The sequence below is a fragment of the Gobio gobio genome (genome assembly GCF_949357685.1).
Source record: "Gobio gobio genome assembly, chromosome: 12".
In the NCBI taxonomy this organism is placed as follows: Eukaryota; Metazoa; Chordata; class Actinopteri; order Cypriniformes; family Gobionidae; genus Gobio; species Gobio gobio.
The window spans coordinates 49,819,405-49,841,012 of NC_137105.1; the positions used below are offsets into that span (position 1 = coordinate 49,819,405).

General features: G+C 40.9%; 1 protein-coding gene across 1 annotated transcript in view; it reads left to right on the forward strand.

Moving 5' to 3' along the window:
• LOC307134783 (leukocyte elastase inhibitor-like) overlaps window positions 1–19,932 on the forward strand; it is a gene marked incomplete at both ends in the record, with an annotated part of 52,607 nt that extends 32,675 nt beyond the window's left edge. Inside the window, 3 exons of the mRNA XM_079830780.1 lie at window positions 18,211–18,353; window positions 19,257–19,424; window positions 19,513–19,932. Coding sequence (XP_079686906.1) covers window positions 18,211–18,353; window positions 19,257–19,424; window positions 19,513–19,932 — 731 coding nt within the window. The remainder of the gene's footprint in view (window positions 1–18,210; window positions 18,354–19,256; window positions 19,425–19,512) is intronic.
• Window positions 19,933–21,608: the final 1,676 nt, after the last annotated feature.

Here is a 21,608-nt window from a genome sequence, read left to right on the forward strand (position 1 = left end):
AGTCTATGCTGCAGACATGGAGAACTGTTTTCAGAGTGGAGCGAGACATGGGTGATCCAGGACATTGGACTCCAGAGTAGTGTTGTTTTCGTCAACGAAAAGTATGACTAAATATCGTCGTCAACGAACCTTTATAACGTGACGAAAACGAGACGAGACGCAACGTAAATGCTGGTCATGTGACGATGACGAATAAAAACGAGACTAAATGTGGTTCACAAAATAAAAACTATGCTAAAATGTCTCTTCATTTTCGTTGACGAAAATGAGACGAGACGAAAAGTCGCGTTTTTATTATTATTTTGCAGTATTTTTGTGCGTCTCATTCAGGGGCTGCATCAGGGCGCACTGCTCAGACGCAGGTGACATCACTCTCTTCAAGCCCCACTCGCGCGGCGTTTTAGAAGATTTAGCTCTGGTGAGTGAACGAGACCGATAGGCGGGCAGTCGGGGTTCGTAAGCCCTATTCGGACGGTAATTATTTGTCCAGCGGTCGTAAGGTGTCTTTATCATTTACAGGGGCTAGACAGTGATTTTATTGTCGTCTTAATCCAGAATATCAGTGTTTTTCTCCCACCACCCGTGTAAAAATCTCCGGCCGAATGACCTAAATTACTGTTTGACAAACACCAAGGTCGTGTGGTGCCTTCTGAATCCACATCTCTGAGTTTTCAATAATATATAACTTCAGAATTCACGGTTTATATCCTTTTTGGCCACTGCAGAGCACCGTGCGGCTGTGCTTCGCTGTTATTTGGATGCATTTGAAAGATTTAGACTTGTATTACTGAAATGCTGGCAAGTATTTACAAGAGCAAGATATTTCATCACCGCTCAAAAAAAGAAAGAAAAGCACGTAAACATTTGAAATGTGCCGTTATAACGGCAGCAATTAGATGTTAAAATAACCGCAGCATTATGATTACCTCATAAGCGAATAAGAGGCTGTATTCACTTATTTCCGCTCATTTCCATGTGGAATAAAATTACATCCTTTATTTTGAGATAAAATACAAGACAGAAAAACATTTTAACTATAATGTGGGTCTAATTTTAAACAGATTTAAAGAATTAAATAATAATTTGGATATTATTTTCCTATTATTAAATTAAATTAAATATGCATTTATTCTTATTAAGACATTTGGACAAACTTTTATTACATTGAAGTGGAAAATAAAACGGGTGTTGTGGAAAAAGATGGGGAGAAATGTGGCCACAAAAATCACAGGAAAAAACACCACGAGCCTTAAGAGACATCTCAATGTTTTTATTTATTTTATTGAAATGTATGTGTGTGTACTTCTAACATGTTTAGTTGGTAAAATAAATATGTTGTAACTTCAAATCAGAGCGTCTTCCGTGTCTCGAATGGATGTATTCTTGAGTCTATAAGGTAACAATAATATAATAAGATAACATTGTTTGAAATGGGTTTGGCTAAAAGAAGATTTTGGTTTTGTCTATAATATGTACTTATACTATATTGACTGGGTTAAATAGAATTGCATTACTAAAAAGAGACTAAAATACAATTTTCATTGACTAAAACTTGACTAAAATGTCATCAGTTTTCGTCGACTAAAACTAGACGAAAATAGCCATAGATAATTCTGACTAAAATAAGACTAAAATGCTCAGACTTTTAGTCGACTAAAACTTGACTAGACTAAAATAGTATGACTATGACTAAAACTAATAAAAACTAAAATGACAGCTTGACACAAAGACTAGACTAAAACTAAAATTAAAACAGGCCGCCAAAAACAACACTACTCCAGAGGAACCTCTGTTTTTCAACCCAATGATCCAGACTAGACTGTTGTCCTCCGTAAGTGTGAGGAGATGTTTGCTGAGGAATGGTGTTCAGAAACTTGGACATCTCCTGGATGAGAGGGGTTGGAAATCCATCGAGGCACTTCAAGAGATGACGGAGTTAAAGTCTTTGCGTCTTATTTCAAAGTTGAAAGAAGAAATCTGTAATGCACTACCAAGCGGTTGCAGGACTTGGATAGGACAGAGACATGGACATGAGAACTGGTCAAAGTTTTCCAGAAATAAAAATTTCACCTGTAATAAATGAAGAAGATGAAGGTGAAGTTGCAGACTCGATTTTATCTTTCAGGACTCCTCAGCTAGACCTTTTTAAAGATGCGTCCAAGAAAGCAATATACTGCACTACAGTTAAGACCACACATCGAGATTCATTGAAGAGGCAAAAAGCTTCTAGATGGCCAGAACTGTTACAACCAGACTTTCTCGTGCGGGACAGGTGGCGGACCCTGTATAAACCCCCTGTAGAGAAGCGAACTGCTGATCTACAGTGGAGGATTATTCACGGGGCCATAGCTACAGACCGACATGTGGCACATCTGAACCCAGCAGTAGTGGGGGAATGTCGATTTTGTGGGAGGCAGGAAGATCTAGAACATTTATTTTTAAGGTGTAGCAGATAACGAGATCTCTTTAGTTTGCTTGAAGCCTGGTTTAGAAGTTTTAATGAGGTTTTCTCTGATAAGGTATTTATTGGGGGAATTAAATACAGCTTTTCAATGAGAAGAAAAATTTGTTTACTAAATTATCTTATTGGAACCGCTAAGCTAGCGATTTGGAAAACAAGAAAAAACAAAGGTCTTCAACTTGCTACAATTGATCCTGAAATTATGTTTAGACGGTTAGTAGAGGGAAGATTAAAAATTGAATTTGCTTATTATAGACTTACAAATAATGTGGTTTTCTTTTGTGATGTAGGGTGTTTTAATGAGGTAATATGTACAGTACAAAATGATATGCTTATTGTGAATTTTTAAAGTATTTATTATTTTCTTTTGACTTTTTAATAATTGTCAGTAATGTAATGATATAAGGTTCATGGAGTAATAAAGTGCTTGTTAAACCTCTCTCTCTCTCTCTCTCTCTCATCTCTCTCTCTCTCCCTCGTGGATTCTCTTTTTCCATCATTCTCTTCCCTTTGATTTTATTCGTTAAGTTAGATTTTTCCTTGTTTGTACCATATCGTTTGTTTCTTCTATATATATGCATATTTACCCCGTGTGATTCGTAGCTTTGTATTCTATAGTGTTTTATTAACACTCAATAATTGCATTAAATTGAATCCTTATTGTTTTGCTCACAAATCTCGAAGTCACTGAAGCGTAAGATCTAAGCTACCCAGTTAAGCTTGATTTTCATGTAGTACTACTTCAGTAGTACAGATCGTACAAACATAAGAGATGTTATTTGTCCTGATCAAACAGATCAATATTTCTTAAGGTTTGTAAGATTGATAATTGATGAAGAAATCAATTTGGATAAAGGTTACTTTTAAATGATTAAAGGTTCCGTTATACGTACATTTTTCTGTACAACAAGCAAATAATATTCATAAACTCATGAATATTCATACCATTTGAATTAATTATTCCCCAAAACTTATTGTTGTTACAAATAAATGATAAATGTTAGCTAGATTATGTTCAATACCACTCTAATGATGTATGTTTAACCTGAAATATAATAAAATAATGCTTTATATTTTTAAATATATATATTGCGTGTCGTTATCGGTCGAGTTGGCTCATGTGATTTAAGTTTCACGCTTCAGAACGTCTGTTAAGGGAATATATGTTGTGTCTGAAATCGAATACTTCCCACTATATAGTATGCGAAAAACAGTATGCCAACAGAGTAGTATGTCCAAATTCATAGTACAGTCGGCGAAAAGTACCCGGATGACCTACTACTTCCGACGAGATTCTGAAGTGCGCATATGATGGACACTTTACCATCCCATGAGGCCACGAGAGAGGATTTGTGAATGGAAGTGAAGCGATGCAACTGACGCTGGTAGGTCATGTGATAATGACAAAATGGCGGATGTAGTACATTCGGATTACATTCATACTACACTCGCATAGTTCAAATTCAAATGTAGTACACTCTAAAAAAAAGGCTCGTAATCATAGGGGAACCTTTTTTAGTGCTATATAGCACCAATTTTGGTGCTTCAGTGGTTCTTCAGCGGTTCTTCAGAGGTGCTATATAGCACCTTAGTCAAAGAACCGGTGAAGAACCTCTGAAGAACCGCTGAAGAACCTCTGAAGAACCGCTGAAGAACCACTGAAGCACCAAAATTGGTGCTATATAGCGCTAAAAAAGGTTCCCCTATGATTACGAGCCAAGAACCATTTTTGGTGCAATATAGAACCTTTTTTTTTTTAGAGTGTACCTACTCACATAGTACGCGATTCCGCCAGTGATCATCGATGAGTTTTGCGGTGCATTGTGGGACTTTTTAGGGAGCGAATGTGTCAGAGCACTGGAAGTATTCTGCGATTGAGACAGCGCTTAAAATGGCCGACTCACTGATCAGTGCTACTGAACTAGGGAGCTGATTAAGACCAGTGTTGCCACAGTTACTTTGAAAAAGTAACTTAGTTACTTTACAGATTACTTGATTTTAAAAGTAACTAAGTTACTTTACAGATTACTTGATTTTAAAAGTAACTAAGTTAGATTACAAGTTACTTTATTAGTTACATTCATCAGTTGCCGACAACACCCCTGCCGCCTCAACATAGAAATGACAACTGTTTTTGCCAACACTAAACATAAAACATGTTACTAAACATAAAACACTAAACATAAAACCCTAAACATGTTAATGAAAAGGTACAAATTACTTTGTGTTCTTATTAAATACATTTATGAAAAACAATTTATATTTAATTTTTAATTTATATTTATATATGAATGTAAATAATTATATGGGCCTACACAAATAATATAAAATTACAAGATTTATATTTTATTGTAAACGTAATGTGCAGCTCTGTAAAGGGACAACAAATATATGATCGATCCGTGAGAACAATATATTTTTTAATAATCTTTAAGTGCACAAAACTATGAAAATATATGAAACGCTTCAAAACAGAGCGGCAACACAAAGCGCTTATGCGCATCCCGGGTGCAGAATGATGCGCTTAAAGCAACATGGAATCAGAGTGTGCAGTGCAGCGCGAGTGCACATTGAAAAGTCCACGGCATAAAGAGAAGATGAGCGTTGAGCCCACAAATCCTAGTCTACTATGTAGCCTATATCTGTCCAAACATTCACTGATTATTTGTTTCTTCACAGTTTTTAATTCTTGTGCGTGTGATGCTAATTAATAGTCCTTGTGTTGTCACCCGAGTAGCGAGCACAACATCTTTCAGAAACCGCTAGATAAACTCCAGGAAGATAAATTATTTTATCAACATATCAAGTATTATAACGGGAATATATCATATGGAGTGAGCTTTACCGCTGACTGCTGACTGGAACCGAACGATGCGCAGTTTTGCTGAATGGAGAATGATTGACAGCTACAGCGGAGGAAAGACATTCAGCTATGGAATGGCTTTAGATTACTTTGTAGGCTACTAGCAAATAATAATATACTAATAATGATTGCTGAAGGATAATGTGACAATATATATTTCTGATGATTATTTAATTATCACGACATGCCTAATCTGAAGTGACTGCCTGTCTTGAGTTTTGTCGACAGACGGAGGCGGCAAGAAATTTGACGGAGTGGCCGCTTCGTAATTCTCTATGCAGGAAAACCCCTGCTGAGACTAAACAAGAAAGCAAAAATAAATATTTTTACTAAGGAAAATGACAAAAAAAGTAACTCACAGTGACTTGGATAAATTACTTTAATCTGATTACTGGTTTGGAAATAGTAACGCGTTAGATTACTCGTTACTGGAAAAAGTGGTCAAATTAGAGTAACGCATTACTGGCATCACTGATTAAGACGCACCCTTCATAGACGCGCTTGGAAAAAACGTAGCGCCGCTTCTATCATGAGCGTCTTTGCCGCCCGTCTTCATTTTAAATAACGCACTTGAGCGTGCAAAAGACGCGACATGTGAACGCCCCCATACACACCTAAAGAAGATGTGCGTCGTAAGTAATGCAGTGGTGCACGAGAGATGTTCTCCACTCACACAGGAGTCATGCTGGGTTTCGTCTCTCTCAATAAGTGCTCTTAGTTCTTCAGTCTTTATAATATGCACACATATGTTACACAAATCCAGTCTCTGCTCTACTGTCCGTACATGCAGGCAGCTCCCTTTACTGGGAGAGAAGAGAAGGAGAAAGATAAAAGGGGATTTCAGTTCCTATGTGCAATTGCTTATATTAAAATTAATACTGTTAAGTTAGCACTTTTAAACATCCGTTCACTTAAAAACAAATCATTTCTAGTCAATGACTTAATATCCACAAACAACCTAGATTTTCTGCTTCTAAATGAAACGTGGCTAGAAGACAGCTGCAGTGCAACAGTCCTCAATGAAACAGCCCCTCCTAACTTTACTTTTATGAGTGTCTGCCGAGCAGTCAGGAGGGGTGGAGGGGTCGCTGCTCTATTTAAAGATGTCTATCAATGTAAGCAAGTATCATTTGGTGACTATTTGTCTCTAGAATATCTGGGCATTGTGCTAAAAGAGTTTAGAATGTCTTTAAATGCTAATCCCAATGCGTCTTTTTCATTGTCTACATGGATATTAAAATCACCAACAATTACTAATTTATCTGCAGCCAGAACTAACTAGAAAATCAGCAAATTCTTTGATAAAGTCTGTATTGTGCCCTGGTGGCCTTTAAACAGTAGCTAACACAAATGTCAAACAGGATTTATCATTTACACTACATAACGTTACATAAAGCACCAAAACTTCGAAGGAATTATATTTGAAACTAGACTTCTGAGATATACTGAAGATATTATTATAAATTACAGCAACCCCTCCCCCTTTACCTTTCAGACGCAGCTTGTGTTTATAACAGTAATCTTGGGGGGTGGACTCATTTAAAGTAATGTATTCATCAGGTTTTAACCAGGTTTCTGTCAAACACAGCACATCTAGATTATTATCTGTAATGATATCATTAACAATAAGCGCTTTTGGGGAAAGGGATCGAATATTCAGCAACCCGAGCCTCATCAATTGTTCATCTGTATTATATCTGTTGTTTTGTTGGACATCAATTAAATGTTTACTGTTGAATGGTTTTGATGGTTTTTTTGTATTTACTAATTCGGGGAACAGACACAGTCTCTATATGATAATATCTAGGTGAAAGAGTCTCTATGTGTTGGGATTTATCTGACTCCGGTGACGTGAAACAGCAAGCAGACGGTCGGTTTAGCCAGTTTGTCTGCTTCCTGACCTGGGCCCTAGTGAGGCAAGGTTTAGCTCTAAGACTATGTGCCAAATTACTAGAGAGAAGAGCAGAACCACCCCAGGAGGGATGGATGCCCTCCTTCTTCAACAGGTCAGGTGCCCCAAAAACTGCCCCAAAAAGCTTTTCCAATTGTCTATGAACCCTATGTTATTTTGAGGACACCACTTAGACAACCAGCCATTGAGTAATGATAGTCTGCTAACTATGGCCCTGTCCCAAATGGCACCCTAAGCCCTCACAGTCTTCCTCTGAGTCCGTAACTTGCACCAGTGCGGGCTTGGCAGAAGTGCGCATCGAGGGCGCATATCAACCTCAAAGGGGGGGCTCGCGAGCACCCTTCTGAGACCTAAAATGACAAATGGGACACCCTGCGGTCTCGTGGACTTAACGGACACGCGCACGCAGTGGCCATTGTAAGTCCACAAGACCGAAAGTGCACATGAAGTGTGCCATTTGGGACAGGGCCTATCTCATCACTCCTTTTAACGCGGAGAGGACCAGAACAAAAAACTGCATTTGACATCGTACTAGCGAGTTCACACACCTCTTTAAATGTTAATTTTGGTGATCTCCGACTGGCGAAGTTGAACATCATTAGTGCCGATGTGAATAATAATCTTAGCTTTAGCCAGCACTTTTAAATTTGCTTTGATGTCAGGCGCTCTGGCTCCCGGTAAACATGTGACTATGGTGGCTGGTGTCTCTATTTTCACGTTCAGTGTAATATAATCACCAATGACTAGGGCACTTTCAACAGGATACTCAGTGGGTGCTTCACTGAGAGGGGAGAACCTGTTTGATGTTCTAATTGGAACGGAAAAGCGGTTTTTAGATCCGCGACTATGCCATCTCACTGTCACCCAGTTTCCCTGCTGCGGGGGCTCTGCAGCCGGAACCGAAGAATGTACAGAGTTCACTAAGCTATTCGCATCCAAATCAGTGTCTAAAGCTGTTGCATCCTCAGTACTCTCAGATAAAGTATGGATGTGTGTTTCTAATTCTGAAATCTTCTCCGTCAGCCTAACTATCTCCTTACATTTATCACATGTGAAGCCCTGTTCGCCAACGGAGAAGCCTATACTAAACATGCAGCAAGCAGTGCAAGTGACAATGACAGGAGATGACATGGCTTACCGTGCTTGTTGATTAATCTAATTTACCACAGTTGTTTGCTGGACACTATTAACTAATCCAACTCACCATGGTTGATAATGAACTCAGAAAACAGGAGACCCGGGTGCAGAGATGACAGGCTAGCGAAATGCTTACGTGTGATGGTGATTTAGATTAAAAGCTAGCGATGTCAAATTTAACGTGATAGGCAATATTTAAACAATATATGGTGATGAGTAAGTTATATTTAGCAGTAGAACAAAGAAAATATATTTAATAGAGATTCAAAAGCAAGACTGTTCAGAGCTACAAACACTAGCTGAGCAGGAGGCAGACAGGAGACAGGATCAATCGATCAGGCAGTCAATAACAACGCTGAATAACAAACGTGACAAATAACAAAATTACACAAAAGTGATTGTGGACTGGTTCCCTTTTGAGAGTACTCTCGTATTGCATTTGCTAAACGCAAGGGGATATTTCCTTATCCTCGAGATTTGAAGCAAATCTCAAAAAAAGCTAAAAATACCATGTAAAACGCACTGCAGCTGCACAGCTCTCAGCAGGAAGCAGCTGCGTGCTGATTGGCTGTGCCGCTGCAACTGCAGGAACCTATGGCGAGCCCGCTGGGGGGGAGGACCAATCAGGTCCCTCTAATATTCCCGCCACAGGGGACAGCAGAATTTGCATAGCCAAGGGTATAAAAGACCCTGTCTCGCCAGGTTCGTCAGATTATTTCTTCTTCAGCGACTCACCTCGCTGAGCTCTGGATCGATTGAAGCCCACCGTCGAAACGCTACCAGCGGAATCCCTGCAGCCCTGAGGACGCCGGATTCCAACCTGGTCTCCGCCTTCAGCCGCCTGCTGTTCCAGCTGCGCCATCCGGCGTTAAAATATCCTTTATACTGTGTATGTGTGTGTGCGTTGCTGGCAACGCCACTTCTAAGAGCTTACTAGCTCTCCACCTCTCTTCTCTCGCGTCCGCCGCGTGTGTGTTGCGCCGCAGACAGAGAACGTTATGCTTCCGTCGCGCTAAATAGAGCCGCGGAAATACGGAGCTCTCCTCTTCTCTCGCTTCCGTCGCGCTGATACAGTTTATTTTTAGGATAAAAATTTGCTTCAAATCTCGAGGAAAGGAAATATCCCCTAGCGTTTAGCAAATGCAATACTCGTTCCCTCTTCTCAGGGAACCAAGGTTTTGTTAGTAAGTTAGTAAATTTGTTTTTAACCTTGGACAAACTCTGAGGACACCTAAAAAATTGGTGGAGATGGGGCAAGACGTGGTGCTATAACTGCCCAAATTTTTTTTTTTACATTTTTAATTAAAAATGATTCCTTAGTAAATTGGCTGTAAATGGTCTTCTTTTATCTATGATCTAAGTTGATTTATTTATTTATTTGGATCCCCATTAGCCAATACCGCAGTGGCTACTCTTCCTGAGGTCCCAACAAGTAGAAAATACATTCATCCACAACAATAAAAAGTCAATGTAACATACAAACCCAAATATCAAAATCAACAATTTACTATTGTGCCATTAAATGTTCCTTTAACGATTTTTTACAACTTTTTAATTTTTCATTTTACTTCAAATATGTAATATGCAATAGTAAATCATTACATATTTCCATTCCTCCATATGTTACAGTCTGTTGTTTTACAGTAGTTTTCGAAACAAGAAGTAAAAAACCAAATAATATATCTGGCTTTGGTGAGTGACATTTCAGATATTACTCTGATTTATGGATCACCAAAATGCTTTTGGTTTTTGTCAAGTTTACAACCAACTTATTATTCTGTACCTACTTTGACCAATCATATACTGTTTTGTAATGGAAATAAATATGAGATGAAATCTATTCTATTTGAGCCTATTTTCCTTTAGGGCCTAAGGTTTTGGGCATTTGGCACGTTGTTGGGTGTGGAAGGTTACTAATGTGATTGCTTTATCTGTAAATTAAATGAATGACTGAATTCATTGAAACGCTTCGGTTACTAACGTAACCTCGGTTCCCTGAGATGAGGGAACGAGTATTGCGTTTGCTAAACGCTATGGGGGAATTCCTTTCCTCGAGATATTGAAGCAAATTTTTATCCAAAAATACCATATACACGCAGTGCAGCTGCACAACTCTCAGCAGGAAGCAGCTGTGTGCTGATTGGCTGTGCCACTGCAACTGCAGGAACTTATGGCGAGACCGCTGGGCGGGACGGACCAATCAGGTCCTTCTATATTCCCGCCACAAGGGGCAACAGAATTTGCATAGCCAAGGGTATATAAGACCCTGTCTCGCAAGGTTAGTCAGATTAATCGACTGAAGCGACTCCTGAGCAAGCAAAGCACGGTCAAGCAAACGCAATACTCGTTCCCTCATCTCAGGGAACCGAGGTTACGTTAGTAACCGAAGCGTTCCCTTTCGAGAGTACTCTCGTATTGCGTTTGCTAAACGCTATGGGGGACCAATGCAAAACGCCGTGCTTGCTTAACGGCTCTTAGAGCCCGGCGACACCATACCCAGGCCAACCTAGGTGGGCCCGTAATATGATATCATGAAGTCCCAATATGAGCCAGACCTGAGTTGGGCCTTAATTTGAATGACACACAAGATACGTGTAGTAATATATATATATATATATGTATAGACCAGACATAGTCGGGCCAAGAATAGTGAATGACCAGATAATTCGAGTCGGATAAGGAATGTGCTTATGACTTATACAAATATTTAATTAACTATTTGCCCATAGATCGGGACGGGGATGCCAGATCTGCCGTTCCGCCTGCATGAGGAGGTCTCTCCTCAGCGGGATCGGCCACGGAGCTGCATCTGCCATCTGACTCAGTAGTGAGAACCAAGGTTGATTTCTCCAAAGTGGGGCTATTAAAAGCACAGCGCATTTGCTCTCCCTGATCCTCTCTATGACCTGAGGTAATATTGAGATTGGGGGAAAAGCATAAAGAGGAAGGTTGGGCCATTCGTGGGCCAACGCATCCTTGTGCTTGGAGAAATATATTCGGCATTGAGCATTGTCTTGTGAGGCGAAAATATCTACTTTTGCCTCTCCAAACCTTCCCCAAATTGTCTGAATCGTATGTGGGTGAAGAGACCACTCTACAGGGGACACTTTGCCCCTGGAAAGCATGTCCGGACCCAAATTCAGAATGCCTGGCACGTGAGTCGCTCTCAGCGAGCTCAGGTTGTGCTCTGCCCATATTAGGACTTTTTCCGCCATTGTGTGCAGATCGATAGATTTCAGACTGCCCAGGCGATTTATATAGGCTACCACCGACCTGCTGTCCGTTCGGACCAGGACATGGTGGTGCTTTATGTACGGAAGGAAAGCTCTTAGCGATAGTGTGATCGCTTTCATCTCTAGACAGTTTATGTGAAGGCTCCTCTCCGAGTCTGACCAGAGACCGGAGACTGGCCTGCCCTCGTGAAGGGCTCCCCAACCTAGGTTGGATGTATCTGCCAAACTCACGCCCATCTGGTACCAGACGGGATTTTTCCAAGGAGCCAGAGCCAGCACACAGCTGTGGTCTACCTTGATTTGCAATCGGCCCGAGAGCCATGCGTGAGCTGGAACGCGGCGATTCAGCCAGCGCTGTAGGGGGTGCATGTGTAACAGACCTAGTCTGAGAACTGGCGCCGCCGAGGCCATGAGACCCAACATCCTCTGAAAGTGTTTGAGAGGAGTGAGTGCACCGGACCTGAGGGAAACCGCTCGGTTCTGAACAGAGAGCTAGAGATAGACCAGAGGGTAACACCCTGTTTTGGTAAACTTTCCCCTCGAAGGCGAATCTCAAAAATGGCCTGCGATTGGGGGCTATTTGTATGTGGTAAAAGGCATCCTCTAGATCCACAGTGAAAAACCAATCTCCCGGGCGAATGTGCGCGAGGATTTGTTTTAATTTTAACATTTTGAACGGGCGCTTCATAAGGGCCTGTTCAGATGTCTGAGATCTAGAATGGCCTGAGACCACCACCCTTCTTTTGGCACAAGGAAGTAGCGACTGTAAAAGCCTGACTCACTCTGTGAGGGGTGCACGGTTTCCACCGCTCCCTTTATTTAACAGTTTTGATATTTCGGTTCGAAGCACGTGACTCATGTCGCTTCTCACCGCTGTCTCTACCACAGTGCGAAAGCCAGGGGTTGAATTAATTTGTGGGGCGGGTCACTGAATAACAGGGACCTGTTAGCCCGATTGCACTGTGCTAGTGGCACTGTGAGAGGCGGCGTGCACTGAATGGTGACGCACGCTTTTTTGGGTCGCCGTGGAAGTGGCGCTTACCAAGGGGATTGTGTTTGTGTACAGGAGAGCACGTTGCTCACGGGCTCGTAGACTGTGGAAATAGTGTTCCCAGCCGCCTGTTCCCAGACGCACTGTATAATGGGCGCCACTACATTAGAGTACTTGCGGCGTACGCCAGCGAGCGAGTTCACAGAGGTAAACGCATAACAGCGTTAATGTGCAACCGAGCATGTTTGACCACAGGCTAGTTATTGCAAATTACATCTCCAGTCACCTGAACTAAGGGAACTGGGAGAATATCAGGTTTATTGAGTGATTTTGTGGCACTGAATTAACAGTGCTTATGCAGGAGTGCACACTATGTAGTGGACACATTACCTACAGTGTTGCACCACTCCAGCCGCCTGAATAGAGGGACTGGGAGAAGTGATATTGAGGAAAAAAAGGCGCAGGCTTGGCAGCCATTTTACGACACCGTTATGCTGTAGACGGAGAGCGCGTTATGACGTAGGACGCGCTCTAGTCAGCGAACGCGTGCTGTGCAGAGAGCGCGCGCTGCCATATAAGGCTGTTTACCATTGGCAGCAAGCGCGCGCTACAGCGAGAACGGCTGTGACGTAAGCGCGTTCTCGATATATCCAGCAGCCTGAGTTCGCTTGTCTACTCTAGCATTCTCTGTCCGCGGCCATTATCAGGGCGGCGGAGCGAGAGAGAAGGAAGAGTGAGGAGAGCTTAGGCTTGAGTTCACTCGTGTGCAGAAGTGCACATCTTCTGTCCGCGGCGCTATCCGCGCGCCGGCAGTATAACATTCTCTGTCCGCGGCCATTTTCAGAGCGGCGGAAGTGAGAGAGGAAGGCAAGTGAAGAGCCCCGTATGTCCGCGGCGCCATTAGCGCGGCGGGGATATAACATTCTCTGTCCGCGCTGCTTCTCAGCGCGACGGAAACGAGAGAAAGGGAGAGCTCCGTATGTCCGCGGCTTTATTTTTTTATTTGACTAATGTTCTCTGTTCGCGGCGTAAAACACGCGGCGGACACGAGAGAAGAGAGGTGGAGAGCTAGTAAGCTCTTAGAAGTGGCGTTGCCAGCAACGCACACACACATACACAGTATAAAGGATAGCTGGAACAGCAGGCGGCTGAAGGCGGAGACCAGGTTGCAATCCGGCGTCCTCAGGGCTGCAGGGATTCCGCTGGTAGCGTTTCGACACGATCCAGAGCTCAGCGAGGCAAGTCGCTGAAGAAGAATTAATCTGACTAACCTTGCGAGAGTGGGTCTTATATACCCTAGGCTATGCAAATTCTGTTGCCCCTTGTGGTGGGAATATAGAAGGACCTGATTGGTCAGCCCGCCCAGCGGTCTCGCCATAGGTTGCTGCAGTTGCAGTGGCACAGCCAATCAGCACGCAGCTGCTTCCTGCTGAGAGCTGTGCAGCTGCACTGCGTGTATATGGTATTTTTGGATAAAAATTTGCTTCAATATCTCGAGGAAAGGAATTCCCCCATAGCGTTTAGCAAACGCAATACGAGAGTACTCTCAAAAGGGAACAGAATTTGAATATTTTTTTGGTAATGCGTCGTGTAGGTCTTAAATTTCAATCTTTATGGTCTTAAAATGTCTTAGAAAGGTCTTAAATTTGACTTACTGAAACCTGCAAGAACCCTGTCGATAACAAAGTAAGTAGGGTCAGTTTTGATTTCATGAGGACTTTAAACATGCGTCAGGGAGGAAGGGAGGCGGCATACAGGGCTGGAAAGTAATTTTGCATGAGTACTGTAAGTGTAAGGCATTTGTGTTTATTTCTAGTTTAGGGGTTATCATCTCTTTCTTCCGCTTCCTTCTTCTGAATGCGTTCGACCGGTTCACTAAAAAGAACCGGTTCAAAAGAACGATTCCTTCACGAAACCGGACATCACACAAACTCTGACGAGACAGGGGTAACTCATTCGTAAAGTAACGCATTACTTTTCAAATTTACAACTAAATAGCGCACTTACTTTTTTGTTTTCTTTTTTTATTAAGGTAACAAGGCAACTTACTTTTTCACATTCATTTGACTGACAGCTCTCCTGCCCCCATGTTGACAAAAACAACTGCAGAGGCCTTGTGCGGAAACATCATGGTTATTGTACTTCTAGACTAAGTGGGAGCATTTATTTATCTCACTTGCACAATAAACATTCTGTACTCCTCAAAATTAATCAAATCAGTCAAATGCAAAAGCAGGAGTACTATGCAAACATCCAATAATTCAATGTTAAATAAAACAACTCTTTTTTTTATATGCGTTTAATCTACCTTTATGTTTCATTTACCAATATCTTGCTGCTGACCTTTGATGATGAAAATTACTACATTTTTGGTTTTTATTGTTAAAACTTTTTTCTCCTGCATCCTATTCTACCATTATCCACAATGGCAGCACAGCAGAGCTGCGCCCTCTACTGTTCATGCGTGAATTTGCATTTTTACCTCAGCCTGGGGCTTATTATTTCAATTTTGGTATGAAGAGGTCTTTACAAAAATATAACTTTTTTTTTGTTATTAAAAAAACAAAAAAACAAAAACAAGCCCAGCCCAGGTGAGAAAAAGTAACGCAAGAGTAAAGTAACGCATTACTCCTCTTAAAAAGTAACTAAGTAACTCAATAAGTTACTTTTTAAGGGAATAACGCAATATTGTAATGCATTACTTTTTACTTTGAACACTGACCAGTGTGTCCTTGAGCAAGGCACTTTACTCCATGTTGCTCCAGGGGGATTGTCCCTGTAATAAGGGCACTGTAATTCCCTTTGGATAAAAGCGTCTGCCAAATGCATAAATTTAAATGTAAGGGCGTGGCCACTTTGAGTGACAGGTGGATTACCGTTTGTCCGCTGTCTGTCAGTCATCACGTCACCTCAGCTCCACCCACATCCCGCCTTTTTACCCATTTTCTGTTATCCGGGAGTGGCGCGCTGCCAAGATGGACACTGCGTCCATATTTTCGTACAGTCTATGGTATGCGCGCCTAACAACAACAACAGCAACTTCTTCTTCTTTGCTGCTGTTAAGCCAAGTCGAACAGCATTAGATTGCCCCCTACGCGTCAATCCACAAGAGCTCACTCTATTTCAGCCCATCGAAATTTCAGACATGTCAAGCTATAGTTAACAAATGTCTGAATATTTTTAGTAAAAAAGGAGAAATTAGATAAAAGCACACCATCAGTCATACAGCACTATTGTGACAGCGGGCCGGGGTGTCACGTGACAAGCAATAAGGTGACCGGTTCTAAATCAGGGGTTTTCCAACGGGGTCCTTCAGAAGCTTCTAAGGGCTCCCCAGGAAATTTCAGAGAATAAAAAGACAAAGCAAATCGCGATAAAGTCTACCGAACATTCAAACGGTTTCCATTCATACTTTCCAGAAGTGTGCATGTTTGCTTTGTGTCTGTCTAGTGTTGTAACGCAACTGCTCTGAGACAGAAGGTAGAGGATCCAAACGCAGCTTTATTGAAAGGGTAATCCACGATCGTATAGTCAAAAACAGGCAGCAGGTCATACACAGGCAAGCAGGCCAAACAGGCAAACAAGGCAGGAGAGACAGACAAAAGGGTAATCCACGAAGCAGGCGAGTAATCCAAAACCAGAGACAAGAAACCAGGGAAAACACTCAGAAATGCAGTATTACAACAAACAAGACTTTGCAGTGAATGGAATGATTTTTGGGACAGATATTTTGGGGAAATGCTTTGAAAATGTGCAAAAACTTAAAAGTACTGTGGGCAAATTCCATTCCCTTTCATTATGTTCGGGATGAAACATCCAGTAAATTAAACTGCTGTAAAAAATGGATCAGATAATTTTTGTTGTTGTTGTTGTTGTTGTTGTTGCATGAATCGATTAATCAACCTCAATCCTGATCAAAACTACTAAATGTGTTTTTTTTTCTTTAAATCCAGGATTTGTACTCTTTAATTGACAGTGATTTGGGGAAGAAGAAAAACCCACACAAAATCACTTATTTTCAATATAAAAAGTGATTGCGGACTGTATATATATATATATATAGTGATTTTTATCACAGTCTTGGGTATGTCAAAGATTAGTAACAACATTGGCTTTGATGCATTTGTTAGTTTTTGTGCAGCATCAGATTAAATTTTTTTTCTCTCTCATTTACTGTTTGTGGCTGTTTTTGCCCAATTGATTTCCGTTAACAAAATGTTTTGATTGCAAAGCCACGACACCATATAATCATGCATTCTGATTGCTGGTGGTTTGTTGGGCTGAGGTAAAATGTGTGTCATTTTTACTGTTGATCACCAGCTGGCACCATTAACCCTTTAGATAGGCCTGTGCAACAAAAACAAAAGAAGCTTAGTTTCTGGCTTTTATATGGAGTATAACAGCATATAATTGAGGGAGAGAAAAAAGTAAAATCTGATGCTGCACAAAAACTAACAATGCATCAAAGCCTATGTTGTTACTGATCTTTCACATGTCCAAGACTACGAGGAAAGGTTAAAACAATAAAGTAAGGAATTTTGCAATTAAAAGAGTAACAAATCCAGATTTTTTTTTTTTTTTTTTTTACATTTCATAGTTTTGCTCAGGACTGAGATTGATTAACAGATTTATTCAATTCAAATGTATTTGTATAGCGCTTTTCACGATACATATCGTTTCAAAGCAGCTTCACAGAAAATGCATCTACATTACAATTTAAATTGACTTGTACATGTTATGCATTTCAGAAATGCACATGTACAAAGCACACAGATTAGCTAACTATCTATTATTAATCAAGATAATAACTATGGCACAGAAATAAGAATACATGTTGTTAATGAATGGTGTATATAGTGATGAGCGTGAGTGCGTGTTGATGTAGAGCTGTGTCATCTGAAGTCCTCGCTGGAGCTGAGTCGTCTCTTCACAGGTGTTGGTCATCTGAAGTCTTCACGAGAAGCTGGATCCAGACTGGAGCTGACGGACTCTCTAGCTACCTCGGGATGGGCGTCCCCGAGATAAAGCAGAACAGAAAAGCAAAGACCTCGGTTTAACGTCTCATCCGAAGGACGGTGCTTGTTACAGTATAGTGTTCCCATCACTATACTGGGGCGTTAGGACCCACAGACTGTGGGGTGAGCGCCCCCTACTGGCCTCACTAACACCTCTAGCATCCTAGTTTTCCCAGTTGGTCTCCCATCCAGGTACTGACCAGACTCAACCCTGCTTAGCTTCAGTGGGGAACCAGTCTTGGGCTACAGGGTGATATGGCTATATATATATATATATATAAAAAAACAAAAACAACAAAAAAAAAAAAAAAAAAAAAAAAAAAAAAAAAAAAAAAATATATATATATATATATATATATATATTATATATATATATATATATATATATATATATATATATATATATATATATATATATATATATATATATATATATATATATATATATATATATATATATATATATATATATATATATTTTTTTTTTTTTTTTTTTTTTTTTTTTTTTTTTTTTTCAGATAAAACAATCATCTGTTTCTAGAAACCCTTTTTTAAAACCACAGATGTGAAGCCAGAAACACAAACTTGTGTTTTTCAGATAAAATCAAAGATCTTCTCATGCCAGGAATGGTGACTGGGATGACCCGACTGGTTCTGGTTAATGCCATTTACTTCAAAGGGAACTGGCTGCACATATTTGAAGCAGAAGACACTAAAGAAATGCCATTTAAGATCAACCAGGTACAATCCACTTTTTGTTTCAAGAGTGAAGCAAACTGGAGATCACTTTTTAAAATCTTTTACTATTGATTGTGCTTATCCACACATGCACTAATTTACACTGAAGATAGTGAAACACTAAGTGAAAATAGCATATTTTCTTAGCTATAGCTGCTATTTACACTAAGTTTATCTGGAAAGTATTCACAGCGCTTCACTTTTACCACATTTTGTTATGTTACAGCCTTATTCCAAAATGAATTAAATTCATTTCTTCCCTCAATTCTACAAACAATACCCCATAATGGCAACATGAAAGAAGGTTTTTTGAAATCTTTGCAAATTTATTACAAATTCCTGACTAGTCTCCCAGTTCCTGCCGTTGAACACATCCCCACATCATGATGCTGCCACCACCATGCTTCACTGTGGGGATGGTATTGGCCAGGTGATGAGCAGTGCCTGATTTCCTCCAGACATGACGCTTGCCATTCAGGCCAAAGAGTTCAATCTCCAGTTCAACTCTAGGCGGGCTGTCATGTGCATCTGGCCACTTTACCATACAGGCCTGATTGGTGGAGAGCTACAGAAATGGTTGTTCTTCTGGAAGGTTCTCCTCTCTCCACAGAAACGCTGGAGCTCTGTCAGCATGACCATCGGGTTCTTGGTCACCTCCCTGACTCTCCCCGATCACTCAGTTTGGTCGGGCGGTCATCTCTAGGAAGAGTCCTGGTGGCTCCAAACTTCTTCCACTTACGGATGATGGAGGCCACTCAGCTCATTGGGACCTTCAGTGCTGCAGAAATGTTTCTGTACCCTTCCCCAGATCTGTGCCTCAAAACAATCCTGTCTCAAGAGGTCTAAAGACAATTCCTTGGACTTCATGATGTATTTCTTCATCTGATAACATTTGTCTTCCATCAGAATGAGAGTCGGCCTGTGGAAATGATGTACCAGAAGGAAAGGTTCCCCTTCAGAAGCATCCCAGAGCATGAACTGCAGGTGCTGGAGTTGCCATATAAAAAAAGGGAGCTCAGCATGTTGATCCTTCTCCCAAACGAATCTCAGGACGGCTCTGACCCTCTTCTGAAGGTCAGCAAAAATGCCATGATCAGATAGTTTGTTGCAGTGTATGTTATTTTTCAGCTTGTGTGTGTGTGTGTGTGTGTGTGTTTGACAGCTGGAGAGTGAGTTAACCCTTGATAAGCTGCTTAACTGGACCAAAAGAGATGAAATGACCACGCAGATGGATATCAAAGTCCATTTGCCAAAGTTCAAGGTGGAGTTTGATAGCTCCCTATCAGAAACACTGCAAAGGATGGGGATGAGCTCTGTGTTCCAGGAAACAAAGGCTGATCTGACAGGCATGAGCAGTCAGGACGGCCTCTTCATTTCAGAGGTGATTCACAAGGCCTTTGTGGACGTGAATGAGGAAGGCACTGAGGCGGCAGCAGCAGCAGCTCTTTTAAATCCTATTGGCTATCTCCGGCGTGAACCAGAATTCCAGATTTTCAAGGCTGACCACCCCTTCATTTTCTTTATCAGGCACAACCCCACTAACAGTGTCCTCTTTCTGGGCAGATTCAGAGGCCCATCCTAGAAACGTGACGTTTTTTGCAGTCAAATGAAGAAATATGTTTTCTCTGAATGTCTTCACAAATGAGATTATTTCAGATCACTTAGGCAAGGCAAGGCAAGTTTATTTGTATAGCACATTTCATACACAGTGGCAATTCAAAGTGCTTTACACAGAAATTAAATTAAAATATTCGTAAATGAATTAAAACAGTTATAATAGGAATAAAAAATAATAAAGATGACTGCCTGATTTTCTAAATTCGGGGAATTATAGAAGTTACTTATAGAAAGAATTATAATAATATTGAATCTCCTTTTAAAGCCACAATATGTAATTGTTCGCCACTAGACGTCGCTTATTTAAAAAAAAGGCGTGTCTTGATGAGTCTGGAGCTTTTATTCTGTCAGATGAGCGCTTCCTCTTCTTCTGCTCATGTGTGTGTGGGGAACGCAGCACTGCTTTATCATATCACACACATCTGAGTGTGTTGAGGGTTGTTATAATGCTACTCTGTGTGTTCACTCCACTGCTACTATGAGACAGAGATGGGCATTTGTGTTAGTGACTCGGATTTGAATCGCATTTTATGAGACTTTCAGACTTGACTAGGACTCGACAAAAAGGACTTGTGAATATTTATCTTTAATCCTTAACTACTGATATAGTAAATAAAGAATTTTTATAATATCTACTTCACAAACGTGACGTGGTAGATCGGACCCTTTTTTAGGATTTGATTACATATGTCCATGTATTGTGCATAACCTCTGAAATGTCATGAGTCCCATGAAACATGACAGGATCCATCGTGCCATATGTTCTCACATGATTTGGATTTATTACCATGTCAGATCGGCTAGATAACAATTAAAGACACGGAACGACAACATCAAATTTTATTAGACATCGCTTCTGCAAAGGTTAGTAACATTAACACGCACAGCCAGCCTGTTAAAACATGAATAGCCTACAGTCTAACCTTTAAACCTGGCACGTTAATTCGTTTATTATTTAAAGCGCATATTAGAATGTATCATAATCAGCATGCGTACGGTTTGCTACTTATTAAAACAACTGGAAACATTCCGAGGTTTGATATTTTCTGATAACTGTCGTCAATAACATAGCAACGCTGAATAACAAACGTGACTGGCGCCATCTTATGTCCACTCAGCGACTGAATGGAAAATGACTACTCGTCTTGTTGCCAGAACAATTGTTTTCTATAGAAGGCTACATTATAATGGATTATAACGTAACAGGCTGTATGTATCCCTTACATCTAAGGACCTTTCTTACAAACAAAACAGATGATAGAAAGGTCATATATTTTGTCTAAATTCACATTTTGAAAGACATGGAATGACTTGGGACTCGTGACAAAAGACTTCAGACTTGACCTGAACTTCTCTGCAGAGACACTTGCCGTGAGCTAGATCATATTAGACGGTAAAACATGGTACTCACAATAAATCAACAACACCAGATTTAAACAATAAGACTAACCAGTGGCGTGCACAGGGGGACGGGGGGGGCTTGAGCCCCTGCCCCTTTGAAAGTGAAAGTGAAAGTGCCCTCTTTGATCGCGCCGCGGTGCCCCCGCGAACGCGAAGCATACGAACGCAGAATCCTCCCCCGAACGCGATTCATACCGTCAACACCCCTCCCCTCCCCCGAACGCGATTCATACCGTCAAC